An 18,620-nucleotide genomic window follows, 5' to 3' on the forward strand; every position below is an offset into this window, starting at 1 on the left:
ATAGATCGATGAATTTTTAGCATCAAGAATAAAAAAAATATTCATTTTTACATGTATATTTATTTTTTACCTTTAACTCAATGATAAAGTCATCTCTTTTCTTAAAATAGTCATAAAATTCCCTCCAAAGTTATGTAGATGGGACTACAAATAAATGAATAATAATAGTATATATAAATCAATTTCATTTGCATACTCCACAGATATAAGTAGTTATGTTATGAAATTTTCTTACAGTGCAAAAATGTTTTGAATATTTTGTAGTGTATAAGGTAGATATTCTTAAAAAACAAAGTTTAATAGCTTAATTGGACCTTAGGAAAAAGTACAAGGAGTGAAAAAAATAACTATCAAAAGACTGCTGAACAAAGTACAAACTTAATAATATATGCTCCATTAATACGATACGACACCGTGTTGAAGCTAAAATCATTCGAAGAACCTCTGGGGAGTGGGCTTCTGCATTGCACAAAATTCTTCAAATCAAATCCCTAATACACCGAAGTGTTTGAAAATCATTCCCAAATTCAACTTCACCCAAATTATCGCGATTTCAGTCTCGGACTGTAATTGAATTGATCAACACTGTAAGCGTAAAAAGGAATACGCAATGCTCGGTGGATTGTACGGAGACCTCCCTCCACCGTCCGACGAGGACAAGCCCACCGCCGCTTCGACCAATGTGTGGTCTAGTGCGACCAAGATGGCTCCATCGACGCTGCGTAAACCCGCTTTTACGCCGCAGACTGTGCTTAAACCCAATAGAACCTTGATCAGCTCTAAACTGCCATCTGCCTCCAATGCCGCCGCCAACACAACTAGCTTTTCCGTGTCATCGGCGCTGCCTTCGGATGAGATTTCCGCCCTTCAACCCGCGTTTGTTGGTGCTACTTCTGCAGTCGTCGACGAATACGACCCTGCGAGACCGAACGATTATGAGGAGTATAGGAGAGAGAGGAAGAAGAAGCAGGTGGAGGAGGAGACTAGGAGAGAATTGGAGAGGAGGAGGCAAGAGGAGGAGGAGAGAGAAAGAGAGAGGGAAAGAGAAAGGATGAGAGAGAGATCGGAGTTGAGTATTTCGGGAGAAGAGGCTTGGAAAAGGCGTGCAGCTATGAGTAGCGGTGGTAGAGGAGGCAGGGGAAGGTCGCCGTCGCCAACTGATGAGAATGTGGAGGGTGCTAGTGGTGGTGGCGGAGTGGGAGGTTTTAGTATAGGAAAGTCTGAGACGAGCGGTTTAGGTGTAGGAGCTGGTGGTCAGATGACGGCCGCACAGAGGATGATGGCGAAAATGGGATGGAAGCAAGGACAAGGTTTGGGAAAGCAAGAGCAGGGGATTACTACACCATTAATGGCGAAGAAGACAGATAAGAGAGCTGGAGTCATTGTTAATGCTAGTGAGAATACCAAGGCCGCAGACAAGAAGGTCAAGGGTGTCAATTTCAATGGGCCACCAACTAGGGTGTTAATGCTTAGAAACATGGTATGATATTTTTCCCAACTTTATAATGCCTGAAAGGTTTAGTTTTTAATCATCTCACTGACGGGTGTATATTTTCGCATGATAACGATGACTGAAAGTATATAGAAATGGTGATTATTGATTGATCACTCTTTGCAATAATGAAAAATTGACAACATTATGTTTTTGACTATCCCATGTTCTGCATGCATTTCCCATGTTCCTGTTTATTTACTGGTAGCATGTTGATATTTTGAATAATTGGTATCATGCATCCGATAGGCTCAGTTTGTTTGACTGAGATCTCAACACTATGGAGTGTATTTGTTGTTGCTTGTTAGACTCTCGTGTCCAAGTTAGCTGCATTTTGTCTAGGCCTGAAAAATAATCCTTTATATCTCCTGTATAGCCTGTGGATCTGTTGAAAGTTCCTCCCTTTTGAAAATAGCTCCCTCTTTTCTTCAATAATCAATGAAGCTGATAAATAGCTCCAAATGTGATAGAATTTTATTAGTAAGACGATAGTTTATGCTAACACAGAAACGGTTGGAGCAAAATTTTTGAAAGGTTTGTTATTCCCTTGTGGTTCTAAAACATGTATTATATACTTATTCCAACTCTCTGCTCTCTTTGAGAGTGTTCTGTCTACTCTTGAAGTTATTGTTATTCGTCTTTTTCAAGCAAGCAGATAAACGAATCAGAATTGGTATTGAGTAATTGTTTCGAGTGAAATTTATGGTTTATTGCGGGATTTGTGTAGTAATATATATCTCCTCATCAAATTGAAATTCTTTTAGTGTTCATTGTCTGTATTTTTGTGGCATCCCCTACTTGTTAATTTGGAAAGTTATGGCCTTTTTGTCTCGACTCTCCATAATCGAAATTCTGTGTTTACTTTGGATGCTGATTTTGTCTTCTTGCCTTTACTGACTGACTTCTTTTTTTCCTCTAGGTGGGCCCTGGCGAGGTTGACGATGAGCTAGAGGATGAAGTTGCATCTGAGTGTGCAAAGTACGGCACAGTGACAAGGGTTCTTATATTTGAGATAACTGAGCCAAATTTCCCTTCTGAGGAAGCCGTCAGAATTTTCATTCAGTTCGAGAGATCAGAAGAAACCACAAAAGCATATATTGACCTTGATGGTAGGTTTTTCGGCGGTAGAGTTGTGCGAGCTGCTTTTTACAGTGAAGAAAGATTCGGTAAAAATGAGTTAGCCCCATTGCCTGGGGAAGTGCCTGGTTTCTTTTAAATTAAACAGTAAGGTTTAATACTCTAAGTCTTGCTCGTCAAGACAGTAATGGACTGAGATCTGAGTCTGTAGCAATTGAACAATCTAGTAGGAGAACTTGGAGGTCTGTTCAAATCGTTTCCAGGTGTTTAATAGGAAATCATTTTGTAACATGGAAAAGTAGGCAGACTTGAAGCAGATGTTTACTGTTTCTGTCTAAGGTTTCATTCTCAGTTAAGATATTGTCACTACAATGCATGCAAGTTTTTTGGCATAATAACAGAATCTGCATTCTACTTTTATAGCCTTCCTTGATGTTTTAACTATCTGAATTTAGAATATGTGAGGTTTTATGCTTGACTTGATACATGATTTCTTACTTATGAAAATATTACTAATAAATAAATAAGGTTTTAGTCTGTATTTTACTACTATGATTTGACCTAGAATAGAAATCAATCACTGCCTAAAAGTGGAAACTTCCAAACTGGTCGTGATGAGGATGATGCAGAGGCGATCCAACTGGTGTGTTCTGGTTCGATGCCATGACCTCCTCCCACAACCCGACTGGTGTGTGCTGGTTTGTTGACGTACACGGCGGCATGACTGGTGGTGTGTTCTGATTTGATGCCCATGTAACGGATGTGGCAGCAGAAGAGTAGGAAATGCCGCCAAAACCACCGTACATGGAAGAGAGTGACATTGGCAAGTCACTGAAGTTGACATTAGGTGGAAAATGAGGGATTTCATTTCTGGTGGTCCCAACTGTCGGTTTCTTCTTTAGCATGGATTCTTCGACTTGGGCTCGGAGTGGAGAAGCTGTCCTCGAGCACTCTCCTCCGCTATTCCCGGCGCCATTGATGATACTGCTTGTGGTGTTGCGGTGGTGCTCGTTTTCGTGCCACAAACTGGACAGCCATTCACAACCTTGATTGGGAAACCAATTAACTACTATTTAGTCCTCGTACTATAGGAACGTTTCAAAATTAATTCTTTTTTTAAGAAAATATTCAAAATCAATCCTTTTTAAGAAAACAAAGTTCAAAATGAGTTCCGGTCAGTCCACATACAAAGATTATACTGTATATTATGCCATGATAAAATCAAGCAAAGAAGAATTTATGATTTTGCAAAAGCTGGAAATGAATCACGTACGTTGGATCGATAGGTAGTTCCATCAGGTTCGATAATCCAACCAGCTTCTTTGCAAGCTCGCGAAGGACTTGATTGATATCTGCTCGAGGAGGAAGAGAAAATCCTCCATGCCTCCTAAGTCCATGGAATATCTTACTCGTAATAGCTCTCCTCTGCCTTTCTCTTATCTTCGTCCTCTCTTTATCGCCCTCGCTCCTCCCTCCTCCTCCTCCGGAAGTAGTCGCCGCCGTCGATCTCGCTTCCTTCATCCTTCCCTCTCAATCTCCTGATTTTTTGAGTGTTTGAAATTGAGAGAGTGGGAGTTGATATTTTAATAAGACTGTGTTGTGTTTGTGTTGAGAGACGTTTTCATGTCGTACTGTACATATATTGGTTGGTTGGTTTGTGAGTTGGTTTTGCATGATATACTAGAAGAGTGGAGAGTAACTAACGTATGACACTCACATAACATGCCTCACGCGCATGAAAGACGCGCGTGACTGCATCTGAATGAAATTCTGAAACTTCGGTTCCAAGTTTCAACAAATAAAAATAATAATAATAAAAAACAAAAAGTTAAATTGATTGATAAAATAAGTATTTTGTAGGGTTTTCTTGTCCGGCAAGAGGTTTTCTGCTACAACAACCCAGAATAAAACATATACATCAAATTGCCTGCCTTTTCAAGTTAGACCGCTGAAACTTGAGACCTTTTTGAGAGCTTCTTCTTCCATTTCAACAAGTAAACGACAGAACGTCTCGATGTCAGATGCTTCTTCCTTGAATGTGAACCTGAATTCTTTCCACTGGTACTCTCCAGCCCCATCTTTAATCACCGCCCTTCGAACCTTCCCCAGCACGTCAAATCCCTTCCGATCAACAGAGAGCATATATGCATCCTTGGTAATATAGAATAATCAGAATTGTCACAAGTAAGATGATTTTTCCACTTCAAGCAAAACGAAATATGCATCCCAAATTTCAGTTCTGATGAAGTAAGGAGTCTTACTTTTGCACTTGCATTTAAGTATGTGAGACAGAGGATCATCAGAGCTCTACGCCTGGCTTCGCTTTGATTGATACCATCGATGAGCTGTGCAGAAAATGGCGCTTCATAAATGAAAGTGTAAATATCAGCACATATACAAATTTAAAGGAAGAAAATGAAACTATTATGATCAGAATTAAGTTTTAGTGTTTGAATGAGCGTCTCACCTAACTTATCTGCATTATATTTTGCCATATCTTCAAGATCAATTTTATGAGTCCTTCCATGTCCATCAATCCACATCCATGAGCTGGACAACAAAAAACTTATGTCAGACAAAAGCAGATAAGTGCCCATGTGAAAAGAAGAATAAGTACGGTTTTGAAAATATGGAATTTTCATTCACTGGATGAAGCAAATTGAAAAAAAAAAAAAAACAGCAAGCCTCGGTGACTATTGTGAGTTTCATCAGGCGGAGATTCTAGTACAAGAGAAATGAAAAAATCAAAATGGAGGTTTCTTACCTTATATTGAACTTGTAAACAACATACTCTGTGCCCTCATCAAGTAACGCCTTGAGATTTTCACTTCGAGAGGTAAGAAGGTGACTAGAAGAACTTAATACACCAGAAACCGTATAACTGGACTCCTTAATCGCTCTCTCTTCAGACTCTATGCATGCTTGAAGACTTTCTGCAGCACGATGAGCCTACGACAACAGAAAGAAAGAACAGTGAATCAACACTATCAAAAGTCAAAACAGAGTACATACTAGCATGTTACTTGGTCCTCCTGAAGGTAACTAATATATGACTGAATCTGGAAATGTCTTAAAAGGATGTGGCTTTCCTCGTTAATATACTTGTCAGATTATGAATCCTTCTTGGCTACCGTGATATCCTTTAGAAAGGAATTCTACAAGGAGTATGGAACCTTTACGACAGACTAAGCCTATCAAGAACTAAATCACAGTGGATCAAAAAATTTCACATTCAACAGTTTCGCATGTGGTTCGTGCTCATATTATAAGTATAGAATGTTCAACATAAAGAAACTTACATTTTTCAGGTTTGAGAGACACAACATCGCCAGCCAAAGCAACCCTAGCTGGTAACTGTCACAAGCAAATACATCAATAATGATAGTTTGGCTATATATTGAGACACATCTAATACAATCTGCGCTTGTGTTCTAGCATAGAATACAGTTCAAAAGAACATATTTCAACCCTGATGTCGAAAATTGAAATCAAGCAGAAAGGCTTACTGGCTTATAACATAGTTTCATATGAACCATTCTCTATGATATCTGAATGAGAATAAAGATGGTGTGCTACTCCTTATCAATACTGACCTTCTTTATTGATTTAAGTAAACTTTTCAGGGGCCCTGGATATGGACTGGAAATAGCAAATGAAACACGCTCATCTATAATAGTGTTCTGCATAAACAAGAAATCTGTCATTCATCAAGACCTTAAATATTTTTTAGCACAACAGCACTTTTCTACGTTCATATGACAATCAAAACAAGAATGAGCCCACTAGAATTCAGAATGCTATCTACTCTACGTAATAACCAAAGCTAGTGGCATAGCTAAGAAGAGAATAAATACCACATTGTGTTGTTCCTTCTCAGGTACCCAGATATATGGCCTTCCTCTCTTCACAAAGTACTTCACCTTCGAAGAAAATATGCCCTCCTTGCTTAAAAAAATCACAAATTAGCACGGAAATCAACATTAATGAATAAATTCACTGGGCATTTTTAAGTTCATTTCTTTTCAGAGAATAGACATGAATTAAACCTTCAAAACAAAATGAGCAAAAGAGGGTACCTTCCTTTGGCGTCAGCTTTAACAGTATTGAGTTGACCTTGCCAATTTGAAGCCAGTATATTCTGCAGAAAATTCAATGATGATAATCACATGCGACGAGATTAAAGAAGATTAAGCTCAATGAGAATTTATCGAGAGAGATAGAGACCTTGCATTTCTCTGCCAAATTTAAGACGGCTGGTTTTGTACCCTTCATGGCTTCTTTAATCTTTCCAGACCAGGTGTTCGATGAAATGCCTCTTTGAAGTGTGTTAAAAGCAGAGAGTTCCAGAGCTGATGTCGAGTGGAAGGTTTAGTCGAGGTTTTGGGGGCTAAATTGGAAAATCGATTCATTGTTGGGAGTTGGACCAGGTTTCCAGAAAACCATAAATTAGCTGACTATGCGTCTACATCAGTCGGTTCGGTTGGGTTGCAATTAGAATTTCAACCTTAAGAACTTCAATTGGATCTAATGAAACTTCGGTTTCTATATAATTTTTTTTGACGAGTCAATCAATTTCATCACTTTTGATCGATATAAGTTTCAATTAAATTATAATCGATCGAATCAATATTGGGTCTCATATTTTTTTCGTTAGTTCGGTTCAATTGACTGGTTTTGTGGCTTCCTCTCCAATCGATAATAGGCTTCAGGCAACGGAAATCTTCTACATGCAGTACTAAGTACATAAGATAGTATCGAGCTTTTTCGGATATTGCAGTGTTCGTTATGAGCTTTTAGGCCCACCTGAGAAAATCACAAAATAAAATAAACGGAAAGTATTTACAATTTTATTTTATTTTAGAATATTGGAAAGTATTTATTTACAATTAATTCGTGGTCGAGTCGGATTAAAATAACACAATAACACAAACAAAAATAATATATAACTTCAAAAAAATAATATAGATATGACATAATAGTTTTTTTTTTAATTATTAAATCATGTTTTTGGTTTATTGAAAATGGATATCTGTAACATAATTTATATCAAATTTCCTAATGAATCAACACTGACAGTTGTTTTGGGATCATGGCATATACATTGTCTATCAAAACACCTTGGCTGAGTCGTTACAGGTTTACATATCTTCCGACAATCGGCATCACTCCGGCAAAATGGTACCATACCTGACTGAACCTGTACGAACTATATATGCTGGTATTGTCTCTCCTACAAACATATAACCAAAAAAAAAAAACTACTATGGAGGAATTACTATTGTCCATGTAAAGAAAATTTCATTAACAGTATAAGCGCAAGAGTTTTGTTTGATTTTGATAACAAAAATAAATTAGTTAGACGGCTTAATGATAAAACACGGTGAGTGAAAATAAGACACTTACAATACATGATCATGAGAAATACTAGAAATGTCACTTTCAGAACAATCTTCTTCATCTTAGTTTAATTGTATGGTGTTTTAGCAAAAGAAAAATTATTTGTTACATGTGTATTGTGAAATGAAATTTTATAGGCAACATTATTTGTCATTTGACATTTTGTAGTAATGAATCCAAAGCAAATCATAAAATTTCAAACATAAATAAGATTTATTTTAATATTTTAGATAGAATTCGGTGAAAATCTCACCAAAAGAATCTTGAGTAAGATGCATATAATTTGGGAAATCTCATAAAATGTGAAAATATTATTGTAGCTCTAGTGAAGGATATATCAAGCTAGACAAACTTAACGACTTCTTTAGCTACAAATATATGGTAACAATATTTTTATAGATATCATTATATATAGGAATATTTATTAGGCATATTTATATAATTCATTCACCAAAAATGTAGATTAGTTTGTACAGTAATTAGCAAACCACTATCATTGTGCTTAATTTCTTGCATAGGCCGTACGTTAACCTGCAAAATGGTATCACAAACATCGACTAACATCAAAAGGCCTATACATTACATGAACCATTAAGCTTAACCACATGCATCAGGTTACTCTCTAACACCATTAACTTCTTTACTGCCATCTCATTCTCTTTCTCCACTATCATCTCTTCTACCATCTATATCCCCATCTAGTTCCGCACTACCACCACCCACGCTTTTTACACTACCGCCACTCACACCACCTTCCATTGATTCGTATATTCCTCCACAACCTCAAACCCCCACGAATATCATCGTTGCCAGCATTGGTTGTCTATTGGTAGCCATTGCCATCGGCTCGATGATATACTTGCACATGCGGCCACCTCAGATACCTCACGCTCTCTCGCGTTCCTTCCTTCTATGGACTCTAGGCGTCATTATGTGGGAGGTGAGCAAGGTTGGTCTCTCGGGGCTAACATGACGGCCTGGATCGCCTCCTCCACATTTGTTAGAGTGGACACTCTTGGTACGCTTTTTGTATCCTTAATGGCTATTATATACTTCAAATATTTAATTGCTTGTTTTATCATTCAAGTATTCAAATATTTATTTTATCCTTCAAATTTTCAATTGTTTGTTTTTTCCTTTAAATGTTTAACTGTGAATTTGAAACATAAATTGTTACTTTTTTTGTAGTGTTCTTGTATGAGACTATGGGCATGAAGTCCTAGAGGTAGTAGAGGAAGATTATCTAAGATGTCGCAGTCAGATCCCATGACGATCCATCGAGACAGTCGGACACATATCCTGCCGACATGCGCGTGCGACTATCATGTACTTTATCTGTGGGATAGGAGAGTTTTGTTAGATGGACATGAGGATTGTCGTACACGTAGCGTCCCTTCACCATCAAAGCTCCATCAGATGCCTCACGCTATTCTCTACCACCATATCATTCTCTTCCTCCGGTATCATCTCCATCCCCATCTACATTCACACCACCACCACTAGGTCTTCTTAATTACATCACCACCACCATCTCTCCTCCCAACACCTCCTCCTCCCAAAGGACACACTACCACCACCACCTCCTTTATTTCCCCCCACACCACCTTCTTTTGATTCATACATCGGCCTCAGATCTCCATCGATACCGGCATTGGTTGTCTATTGGCCGTCATTGACATCGGCTCGGTAGTATATTTGCACATGAGGCCACCTCCCTCTCTCTCACATCTCACCATGAGCCTTCGTACTCTGTTATACAATACACGACCGGCTCCGGTGCTATTTCGCACACGACACTACCTTTACATGTACTGTGATTTTAGTTTTTTTTTTCATTTGTACTAAATTTGTTAAAAAGCCAATTTTGAATGAAATGTACAAAAAATTATCTTCTTTATTGGAGGCATATAATAATTGCGCTATGTGGTTTAACTTCAAAAAATTTCTAGTCCTGTAATAGGACACCACCTTCTATTGATTCATACATCGGTCTCAGATCTCCATCGATACCATAGTTGCCGACATTGGTTGTACTCGGTGGTATATTTGCACATGAGGCCACCTCCATCCGACTCTCTCACATTCCACCATGAGCCTCCGTACTCTGTTATATAGTTTAGGACCGGTTCCGGTGCTATTTCGCACATGACACTACCTTCACATGTAGTGTGATTTTAGTTTTTTTTCCTACATTTGTACTAAATTTGTTAAAAAGTCAATTTTAAATGAAATGTATAAAAAAAGTATCTTCTATATTGGAGATATATAATAATTGCGCTTTGTGGTTTAACTTCAAAAACAATTTTGGACTGCAATAGGTTTTGATGGTTATATATATCTATTCAGCTTCAATTTCATTAGCCTTGGCTTTTTCTCTCACAGAGTTTTTGAATTTTCGGTAAAAAGTTTTACACAATTAATGGATTCAAAACAACAGATTTTGTAGTCTACTTTTGCAAATCTTGTGGCTAGTTGATTGATCTGATTCATTGTAATTAATCTGAATATGATATAACAGATTTCTTTTTATTAAATCATGTTATAAATTACTACCTCCATCCCAATTAATTATTAATAAAATCAACTTTGAAAATGGATACCGGTTGGCATAATATATGTCGAAGATATTCATTTCTCGATGAATTAACATTAACAATTAATTTAAGACGAAAAAAATATATCTTATTACAAAATATTATTTATTGGACAAAAACTATCCAATACTCTCACAACCACAACGCTAAAAGTTCCAGATTTACATATCTTCCAACAATCGACATCTTTATGGCAAAGAGGATTCTTATTCATATGGACTATGTAGGCTCCCGTAAATTCACTCTTAGCCTAAAAAAAGATTGGCATTATCTCACCTTCAACAACAACAATCAGTCTCAATTCTATCGAGTGGAGTTGGCTATATAAATCCTCAGGTTTAAGTTCAAGACAATATGTAGATCATATGGCATATCATAAATCAAATAATAGTATCATGTATAAAATATGATAATATAAATGCATATAATAAATCATGCTATATAATATAAAGATATACTGCCTATTCGTATACATAGTTTTTTTATCCCTAGTAGAGAAATGATATATTCTATAACTAGTTTTTCTAATCTTATGACACTATCTATAGGAAGTCATCTACGTAGATACTACGGTGCCACCCTCCTCTCTCGACTACTAAATTTTCTGAAATATCTAAAATTTCCAGATCCTTTCTAACTATCCTCTCCCACGTGAGATTAGGTCTCTCTCTCTCTCTCTCTCTCTCTCTCTCTCTCCTCTCTCCTCTCTGTTCCTATATCTATGTCGTCACCTTTCCGAACAGGAGCTTCTTTAGGTCTACGCCTCACATGTCCAAACAACCTAAGTTTATCCTCTCTTATCTTCCCGTCTATAGGTGCAACGTTTAAATCGCTACTTATAGTCTCATTTCGGACTTTATCCCTTAGAGTAAGTCCACTCGTCCAGCTTAACATCCGTATCTCTACCACTTTAATCTTATGCTCTTGTTATTTTTTTATCGGCCAACATTCGCTCTCATATAGAATAGCTAGTCTCACTGCTGTTCTATAGAACTTTCCTTTTAGCCGACTCGACATATATCGATCACACAAGATACCTGTTGTACTTCTCCATTTTGCCCATCCTGCTTGTATACGGTGGGTGACATCCCTGTCAACCTCTCAATCTTCTTGTAGGATAGACCCTAGATATCGGAATCGGTCATACCTCGGTACATCCATTCCTCCTAGCTGGATCGTACTAGTCTGACTTTTTCCTTCTCCACTGAAATTACAGTACATATATTCCGTTTTACTACGACTCAACCCGAAACCTTTCGACTCCAAGATTTTCCTCCACGATTCTAACACCAAGGTTTATCTCACCCACAAACATTAAAAAAAACACTTTATTAATTCAAGGTTGATCAATAAATATACACATATTATTTGAAAATAGAGGAATTAGTATTGTTTTCGTAAAAAAATTCATTAAAATATGAACAAGATTTTGTTTTCGATAAAAAAAAATAAATTAGTTAGACAACTTTATGATAAAATACGGTGAGTGTGGAATGAGACACTCACAATACATGATCATGAGAAATACTAGAAATGTCACTCTGAGAGCAATCTTCTTCATTTAGTTTAATTTTACGGTGGTCAAGCAAAAAACTATATATATATGTATTGTGAGAATTTGTAGGCAATGTATTCATCATTTTGTAGAAATGAATCCTAAGAAAATCAAGAGCCATATATTTCAAATCTTGGATATGAATTTTTTTTCCCCCTTTTTATTATTTGGTTATTTGAGATAATATAAATCGGGCAAAATATCACAAAACAAATCTCGAGTAAGATCATGCATATCATTTTTTAAGGTATGTAAGAAGTACATATCTGATTTTGGAAATCGGATCAAATGTGAAAATATTGTTGGTCTTTTGAAGGGATATATATACCAAGTTAGACAATTTTTATTTTATTTTTTGAGAAATTCTTATGTGTATTTGATGTAATATCGAGTTGTTTCATTCATTCAATAAAAATTTTAGATAAATTTATGAACTTCTTTAGCTAAATATATAACAATATTTATATCTAGATAGTCACTATATATGCATATAGTTTTACTTGATAAAGAGGAAGATCCGAGCGGGTAAATTTGATTAAAAAGATACAATATATGGATTTGATTAAAACACACGCATACTAATACTAACACAAGTTAATTACATTTACACAACAAAGAAGAAAGCATTCAAAAGTTCCTAATATATACTATAAAACGTTAAGGAAATTGATCTAGGAATGTGTACACTGCCAGTTTCAAGCTATGCAGTGGTCAACTGATGATTAATAAGCTTGTAGATTTGGCCTTTGGGTTCATATATGAACTATATATTAACATATAGGAAACTAATTTTTGTAGAAAATACTTGTTTATGAATTAATAAAATGGCTGCATTGTGGAACCTGGTTTATTAATTAGGCAGATTGAACCATAGTTTTAAAATTTTGGATAAACTGATTGAAACTTATTACCATAAAATTAAGGATTGTATATTAATCATGGCTATGTACTACTGTAATGAATATGTTTTATATTTGATAATTTAAGCTTTAAAATTTATTCTAACGCAAAAGTAAAAAAAAAATATTAAATCTAATTTGTATAAATTTCATATAATCAGTATATAAATATATATATATATACGTATGTAGGCATATATTATTTAAAATTAATTTAGATTTTATATATCTCTATGACTTTGTATAAGAAATTTTTTAATTACAATTTTTCTAGCTAAAACTATGTATAAATTTTATTTATAAATTTATCTATGTATCCCTCGATCTTGACATCTCCATATTTGTTTTTGGAGGAGATATATCATAATATCATATATCTCCCTATTGAAAGTAAAATAAATAAATAAATAAATTTACTTTTATATAATATATACACACCCAATTAATCCGGTCATGGATTCGTCATTCAGACCCTCCGTTCACAAGATGACCCAATTGGTTCAGAAAGACTTACCCGACCACTGTATACAAGTCATAAGAGACATGTATGCCTTCATTGCACATTGCCAATTATTGAAAATTTATAGTTATGGGGTTAATTAAGGTGGCTCCTCCCATCCTAATCTCGTCTTTTACTGAAATTCCCTTCGACGATGAACCATCCACGTATTGTATGAGCATCGGTTTAGTAGGAATTTGCGTCGGTCATACTGTTTGGCTAGAAGACTGCAAGCTTTCGAGATATAAGTCTTTAGTTTAAGCATAGACGAGCGGAATGGGTGGGAAATAGGATCGGGATGGTGATAACATGGTTCACATGGGTGGCACTGGTCTATGGAAATTGACGTCACTGTTGGATTACTTTGCAGTTACCCATGGGCGAAAGCATTTTGTTGTCACTTGGACAAGTAGTTTTGTACGCTATCTTTTACGAGAATATTAATGTGTTCGTTTTATGTCTGGAGTATGCTCGACGTGTTTTTTATTAAAAATGCTAAAATAAAAGTACCTTTTGAGGATCGATGTCTGGAGCATGCTCTAAACACGAAATGAACACACTCTGAGTGAATACCGGTGGAAAGGGCACAAAGATCAAATACAAGCAGCTGGTTGAGGCTTTATGGAGAAGCTAAATTTAATAGCTTTGCTACTATACCAAGTAGCTAGTAACTTCCTACAAATTACGATTTAATTATGTTCTACAAAACTTTCAATCCTGCCGAACTTCAAGTTCCATCAACCATTTCATGATCATTTAGTTAATAATTATGTATTTTATGACAATTTTTCTCCTTCATCTATTGTTACGAATTTTAATTCACTTGATCAATTCATGACTATCTACGATTGCCAAGTATGCATCGTGACTTTAACAATTTAGGCACTTGCATCATTGTACAAGTCTGGTTCACAAATGTTTGAAATTTTTATTAAATCATGTTATCGTATTACAAAATATTATTTATTGGACAAGCACTAATTACCCTCACATATACAACCTCCATTAACACACATTACATAATAAGTTCCGGGCTTACATATCTTCCAACAATCGCCATCGTTATGGCAAAGTGGTTTTTTTATTGTCTCTGCTCGGACATCTGTCAATTCATTTTTAGTCTCAAAAAATATTGGGATTGTCACACCTAAAAAATATAGTAGTATAACAAAAGCTTTTTATTTCAAAACTGATCATTAAATATATATATATATATATATATGGTTAATTTTATAAAAATGATGGAATAAGTTTCTCTACAGAACTTTTATCGTGTATTCATACATATACGAGAATTGCTATTCCCACGAAAAATGTTCGACAAAATCATCAAAATAAGTTTTTTATTGGATATACCGTCACTAACTGTTAATGGTAACGGTATATCCCATCTCAAAAAACTTATTTTCATGGATTTAGTCAACATTTTCGTGGGTTTAGCATTACCCAACAGATACACATGAATGTTACTTTTTATAAAATACACGGTGAGGTAGAGGAAAGAAACTTACGAGACATGAACATGAGAAATACTAGAAATGTCACTCGAAAAGCAATCTTCTCCATTTAATTTAATTTTATGATATTCTAGCAAGAAACTATTTGTTACAGATTTATATATTTTCTTTTATATGTATTGTTAAAATGATTTTTATAGGCAAAGTATTCAACATTTTTTCTAATGAAGAATCCAAACAAATCAAGGGCCATAAACTTTTCAATTTCGAGTGAGAAGTAATCGATTCAGGAAATCCGATTTTCCAACACTGAATCTCTATAGAAGGTAAAAATAGATCTTTTAAAGGATTACAAAGTAATCCAAATTTCAAGGATAATAACACGAGGGTCCTTAAACTATCACACTGACATGCTGCTACAATTACCTTAGTCCTTACGTGACACTTAACAGACGTTAAATAGTCCATGAACACGATTGATGTTGACGATTGAAGATTGAATTGTGCCAATTAATTTAATTTTTTTGTTCGGAGGAAGGATTTGCAATTGGAAGTTTTCTTCTTCCTCATTTCGTCCCCCGTATGCAACCCGACCATCGTACAAATCATAGAAAACTTGTATAAAGAATATTCCCTCCATCCAAGATTAATTATCGCACCTTTTATTTTAATTTATCCATAATTACTTATCACATTTCATATTTTTTACAACATCCAAATGTCAAATATATTATTATAATAATATTTAAAATAGTTAATGGAAAAATATTTATCTTTTTTTTATATAATCATTATATTTCCTAATCTCATAAAAATCCAACTATTACATTTAAGGTTGAGGAGGGAGTAATAAATTATTTTGGCCAATATTTTTGTTATTTTTTTAGACAAGTTTGACGAACAGTTTTTGTTATTTTTCTTTTATAACAATAATAAATTAGTGGTAAAAAAAAACACAATGAGACAAGAATAAAGTTGAGGGGAAAACCTGAAAAAGTATATAATCCAGAAAACCATGTTTAATGTTTATCAATTATATATATATGACAGGAAATAATTGGGATAAAGACTTAATATAAAAATTAAATAGTGAGATTTGTAATATCGTGACGCGTGATATTGTAAATTAAAAAATTCTGATTGTATATGTATAATAATAAAGATAATATAAAAAAACGTCCTTATGATTTAAAATATTTTCATTAATCCTTAAAAAAAATATTATTCATTAAAATTAGACTTTTTCTTTAATATTAGATCAATAAAATCAAAATATTTAATTATCAATGTCACGTGTCACGATATTATGAATCTCTATATTGATCTCTATATTGAGTTTTTATGCCTAACATTACTCATATACTTCATCCGTATGTGAATAGATGTTTTTCATATTTTTGCACATACTAATATTGGTAATTATGATGTTTATTTTTTCTTTTCTTTTTTTTATGTTAAGTTAATTTGTTCTTTTTAGATTACAATATTATCTCCACTTTAATTAATCTAGCCACTATGTGATATTCTCTTTCCACTTTAAATCAGACAATTTATATTAAAAAAATTACTAGAAATTCAAAACGATAATTATCTAAAGACAAAAAACTACTCAAAAACGATATATATTCATATACGAATTCAAAAGTTGAGATTTTTTAAAAAAAAGTTGAGATTCAGATTTTTATTAAACCATGTTAATATGTTATCTGGCAAATTACAATAAATTATTATTTGTTTACTATACTAATTAACTGTTACACCCTGATTATTAATTAATTAGACGTAGAAATTTAATCAATTTCATACGTGCATTCATCTTATAAAAAGACGCATGATTAGAATAAACGATATTGTGACTTATACCTCATATTAAAGATTAAATATATATATAAAGACTGTTTTATAGTTTATTAAACTTTGAGGACTTGTTGGTGTGTTTCCACCGACTCAAACTATTATTTATGTAAAAAAAATAATAACAGAAAGAAAGGAAAAGAGAAAACAGTAGAGAAAGGGAGAAAGTGAGGGAAAACAGAAACAGTTTTGTATACTGTCAATAAATCGTGCAATCGGACTATCATCTGACATCCGATCGTTCTGATTTTTGGATATAATGTTCTCAACATGTCCTTGTTTATTTTGGCCAAAGAAATTTTGATTCCAGTGGCTGGTTAAGAAGATATTTGGATCGACATCTTCAACTGTTTATATGAGGTTAGAATTCGTGTTATGTGTTCTCTAGATATTTTAGTTTTGATATTTATGGAGTTATACCATGAATAATATATTTATGGAAAAAAATTTCTGTATACTTTTTCATCAATGTAAATTTTGTGTTAATCGGAATTATGATGAATTAATTATGAATTTTATAATATTGTTGTATTAATCTGGAAAATTCTACTGTTGACATGACTTTAGAAATTTATAGAAAATTCATGATGTAAAGACAGAACGTGAGTAAGATGGGATTGAGTAGATATATGTGTCTAGTTTCATATTCTTCAAAGATCTTATCAATTGGACCTTTGTAGGTTGAGCTAAGTGTTTTTGAATGACTAAAGGTCAATCTGACTGGATAACTGTTTTGCTGATGCTGTGTATTTCGGGTTGTTTTTTATCATGACAAATTTGACTATATATAATTTATTATATATGTACAGAAAGCTTTATATGTCTAATTTATTTTGTTTCAAACGGTTCTTAAATTGGATTTTTGTGGATTAAATTATGTATTTTTGAATGATGGAAGGTCAATCTGACTGGTAACTCTGCTATTGATGATCTATATTTCGTGATTTTTTAACCCTATTAAACTCATCCATTTGGCATGTATTATATATTTATGAAAAGCTATGTATGTCTAGTTTAAAATGGTTCAAACTTCTTGTCAATTGGACTTTTAGAGCTTGAGTTATGTATTTTTGAATGATAGAAGCTCAATCTAACTGGAGTACTGATTTGCTGAGGCTCTGTATTTCGTAATCTTTTTGACTATGATAAACTCATCCATTTGGCATGTATTATATATGTGTGGAAAGTTCCGTATGTCTACTTTATTATTCTTCAAGAGGTTTGTCAATTGGTGTTTTGTAGCTTGACTTATGAGTTTTGAATGTGAGTATGTCATGCTGTGTAGAACTAGCAAGTTTTGTGACTTCAAAAAATTCATGATAAATTCAATTAATGGAACTAGACCTTGGAAAATACGCCTTTAGAAAGATAAATAAGTCTCCTCTCAATATCTAAAATTGGTTTATTAATTGGTTTGTTGTGTGAATAAATGAGAATTATTTTGAGTAAATATACTCACCCTGAAATTTCTGGTTGTGGAAGTTTGTTGTAAAACTTGTTGTGATATGTTTCCAAATGAAAATTGTGTGCATTCAACTTGACATTTAAGTTGTGTTTCATGCATTCATGACATCTTATAAGGATGTATGGGGAATCGGTATGAATTAAGAGAAGTTGTCATAACGTCTCTAACTACTTTAGGTGACGTAGTTCGGGTTGAAAATGCGAGTAAGCGATCGAGTAGTAGCGTGCGAGCGGGATGTTTTTCGACATAGGAGTTGCGTCGCGGAGAAGGTAAGTACCCGATACATTATATACTAGTATAACGATTCTCTAATAAACCATACATCTATGGT

At 34.3% G+C, this 18,620-nt stretch overlaps 2 protein-coding genes across 2 annotated transcripts; one reads left to right on the plus strand and one right to left on the minus strand.

Moving 5' to 3' along the window:
- The first annotated feature begins 610 nt into the window (after window positions 1-610).
- Window positions 611-2,708, plus strand: LOC139884175 (DNA-damage-repair/toleration protein 111-like). Its single transcript, XM_071868241.1, has 2 exons — window positions 611-1,480; window positions 2,412-2,708. Exons 1-2 carry the CDS (start codon window positions 611-613, stop codon window positions 2,706-2,708), a joined length of 1,167 nt encoding a protein of 388 aa, XP_071724342.1.
- A 1,796-nt stretch (window positions 2,709-4,504) lies between these two features.
- On the minus strand, window positions 4,505-6,841 carry LOC139884176 (uncharacterized). Its single transcript, XM_071868243.1, has 10 exons — window positions 6,794-6,841; window positions 6,646-6,707; window positions 6,424-6,514; window positions 6,163-6,249; window positions 5,869-5,923; window positions 5,756-5,760; window positions 5,334-5,518; window positions 5,037-5,119; window positions 4,831-4,931; window positions 4,505-4,720 (listed from the first exon to the last, which is right to left on the minus strand). Exons 1-10 carry the CDS (start codon window positions 6,839-6,841, stop codon window positions 4,505-4,507), a joined length of 933 nt encoding a protein of 310 aa, XP_071724344.1.
- Between the last annotated feature and the right edge of the window lie 11,779 nt (window positions 6,842-18,620).

The sequence above is a fragment of the Rutidosis leptorrhynchoides genome, unplaced genomic scaffold, assembly GCF_046630445.1.
Source record: "Rutidosis leptorrhynchoides isolate AG116_Rl617_1_P2 unplaced genomic scaffold, CSIRO_AGI_Rlap_v1 contig515, whole genome shotgun sequence".
In the NCBI taxonomy this organism is placed as follows: domain Eukaryota; kingdom Viridiplantae; phylum Streptophyta; class Magnoliopsida; order Asterales; family Asteraceae; genus Rutidosis; species Rutidosis leptorrhynchoides.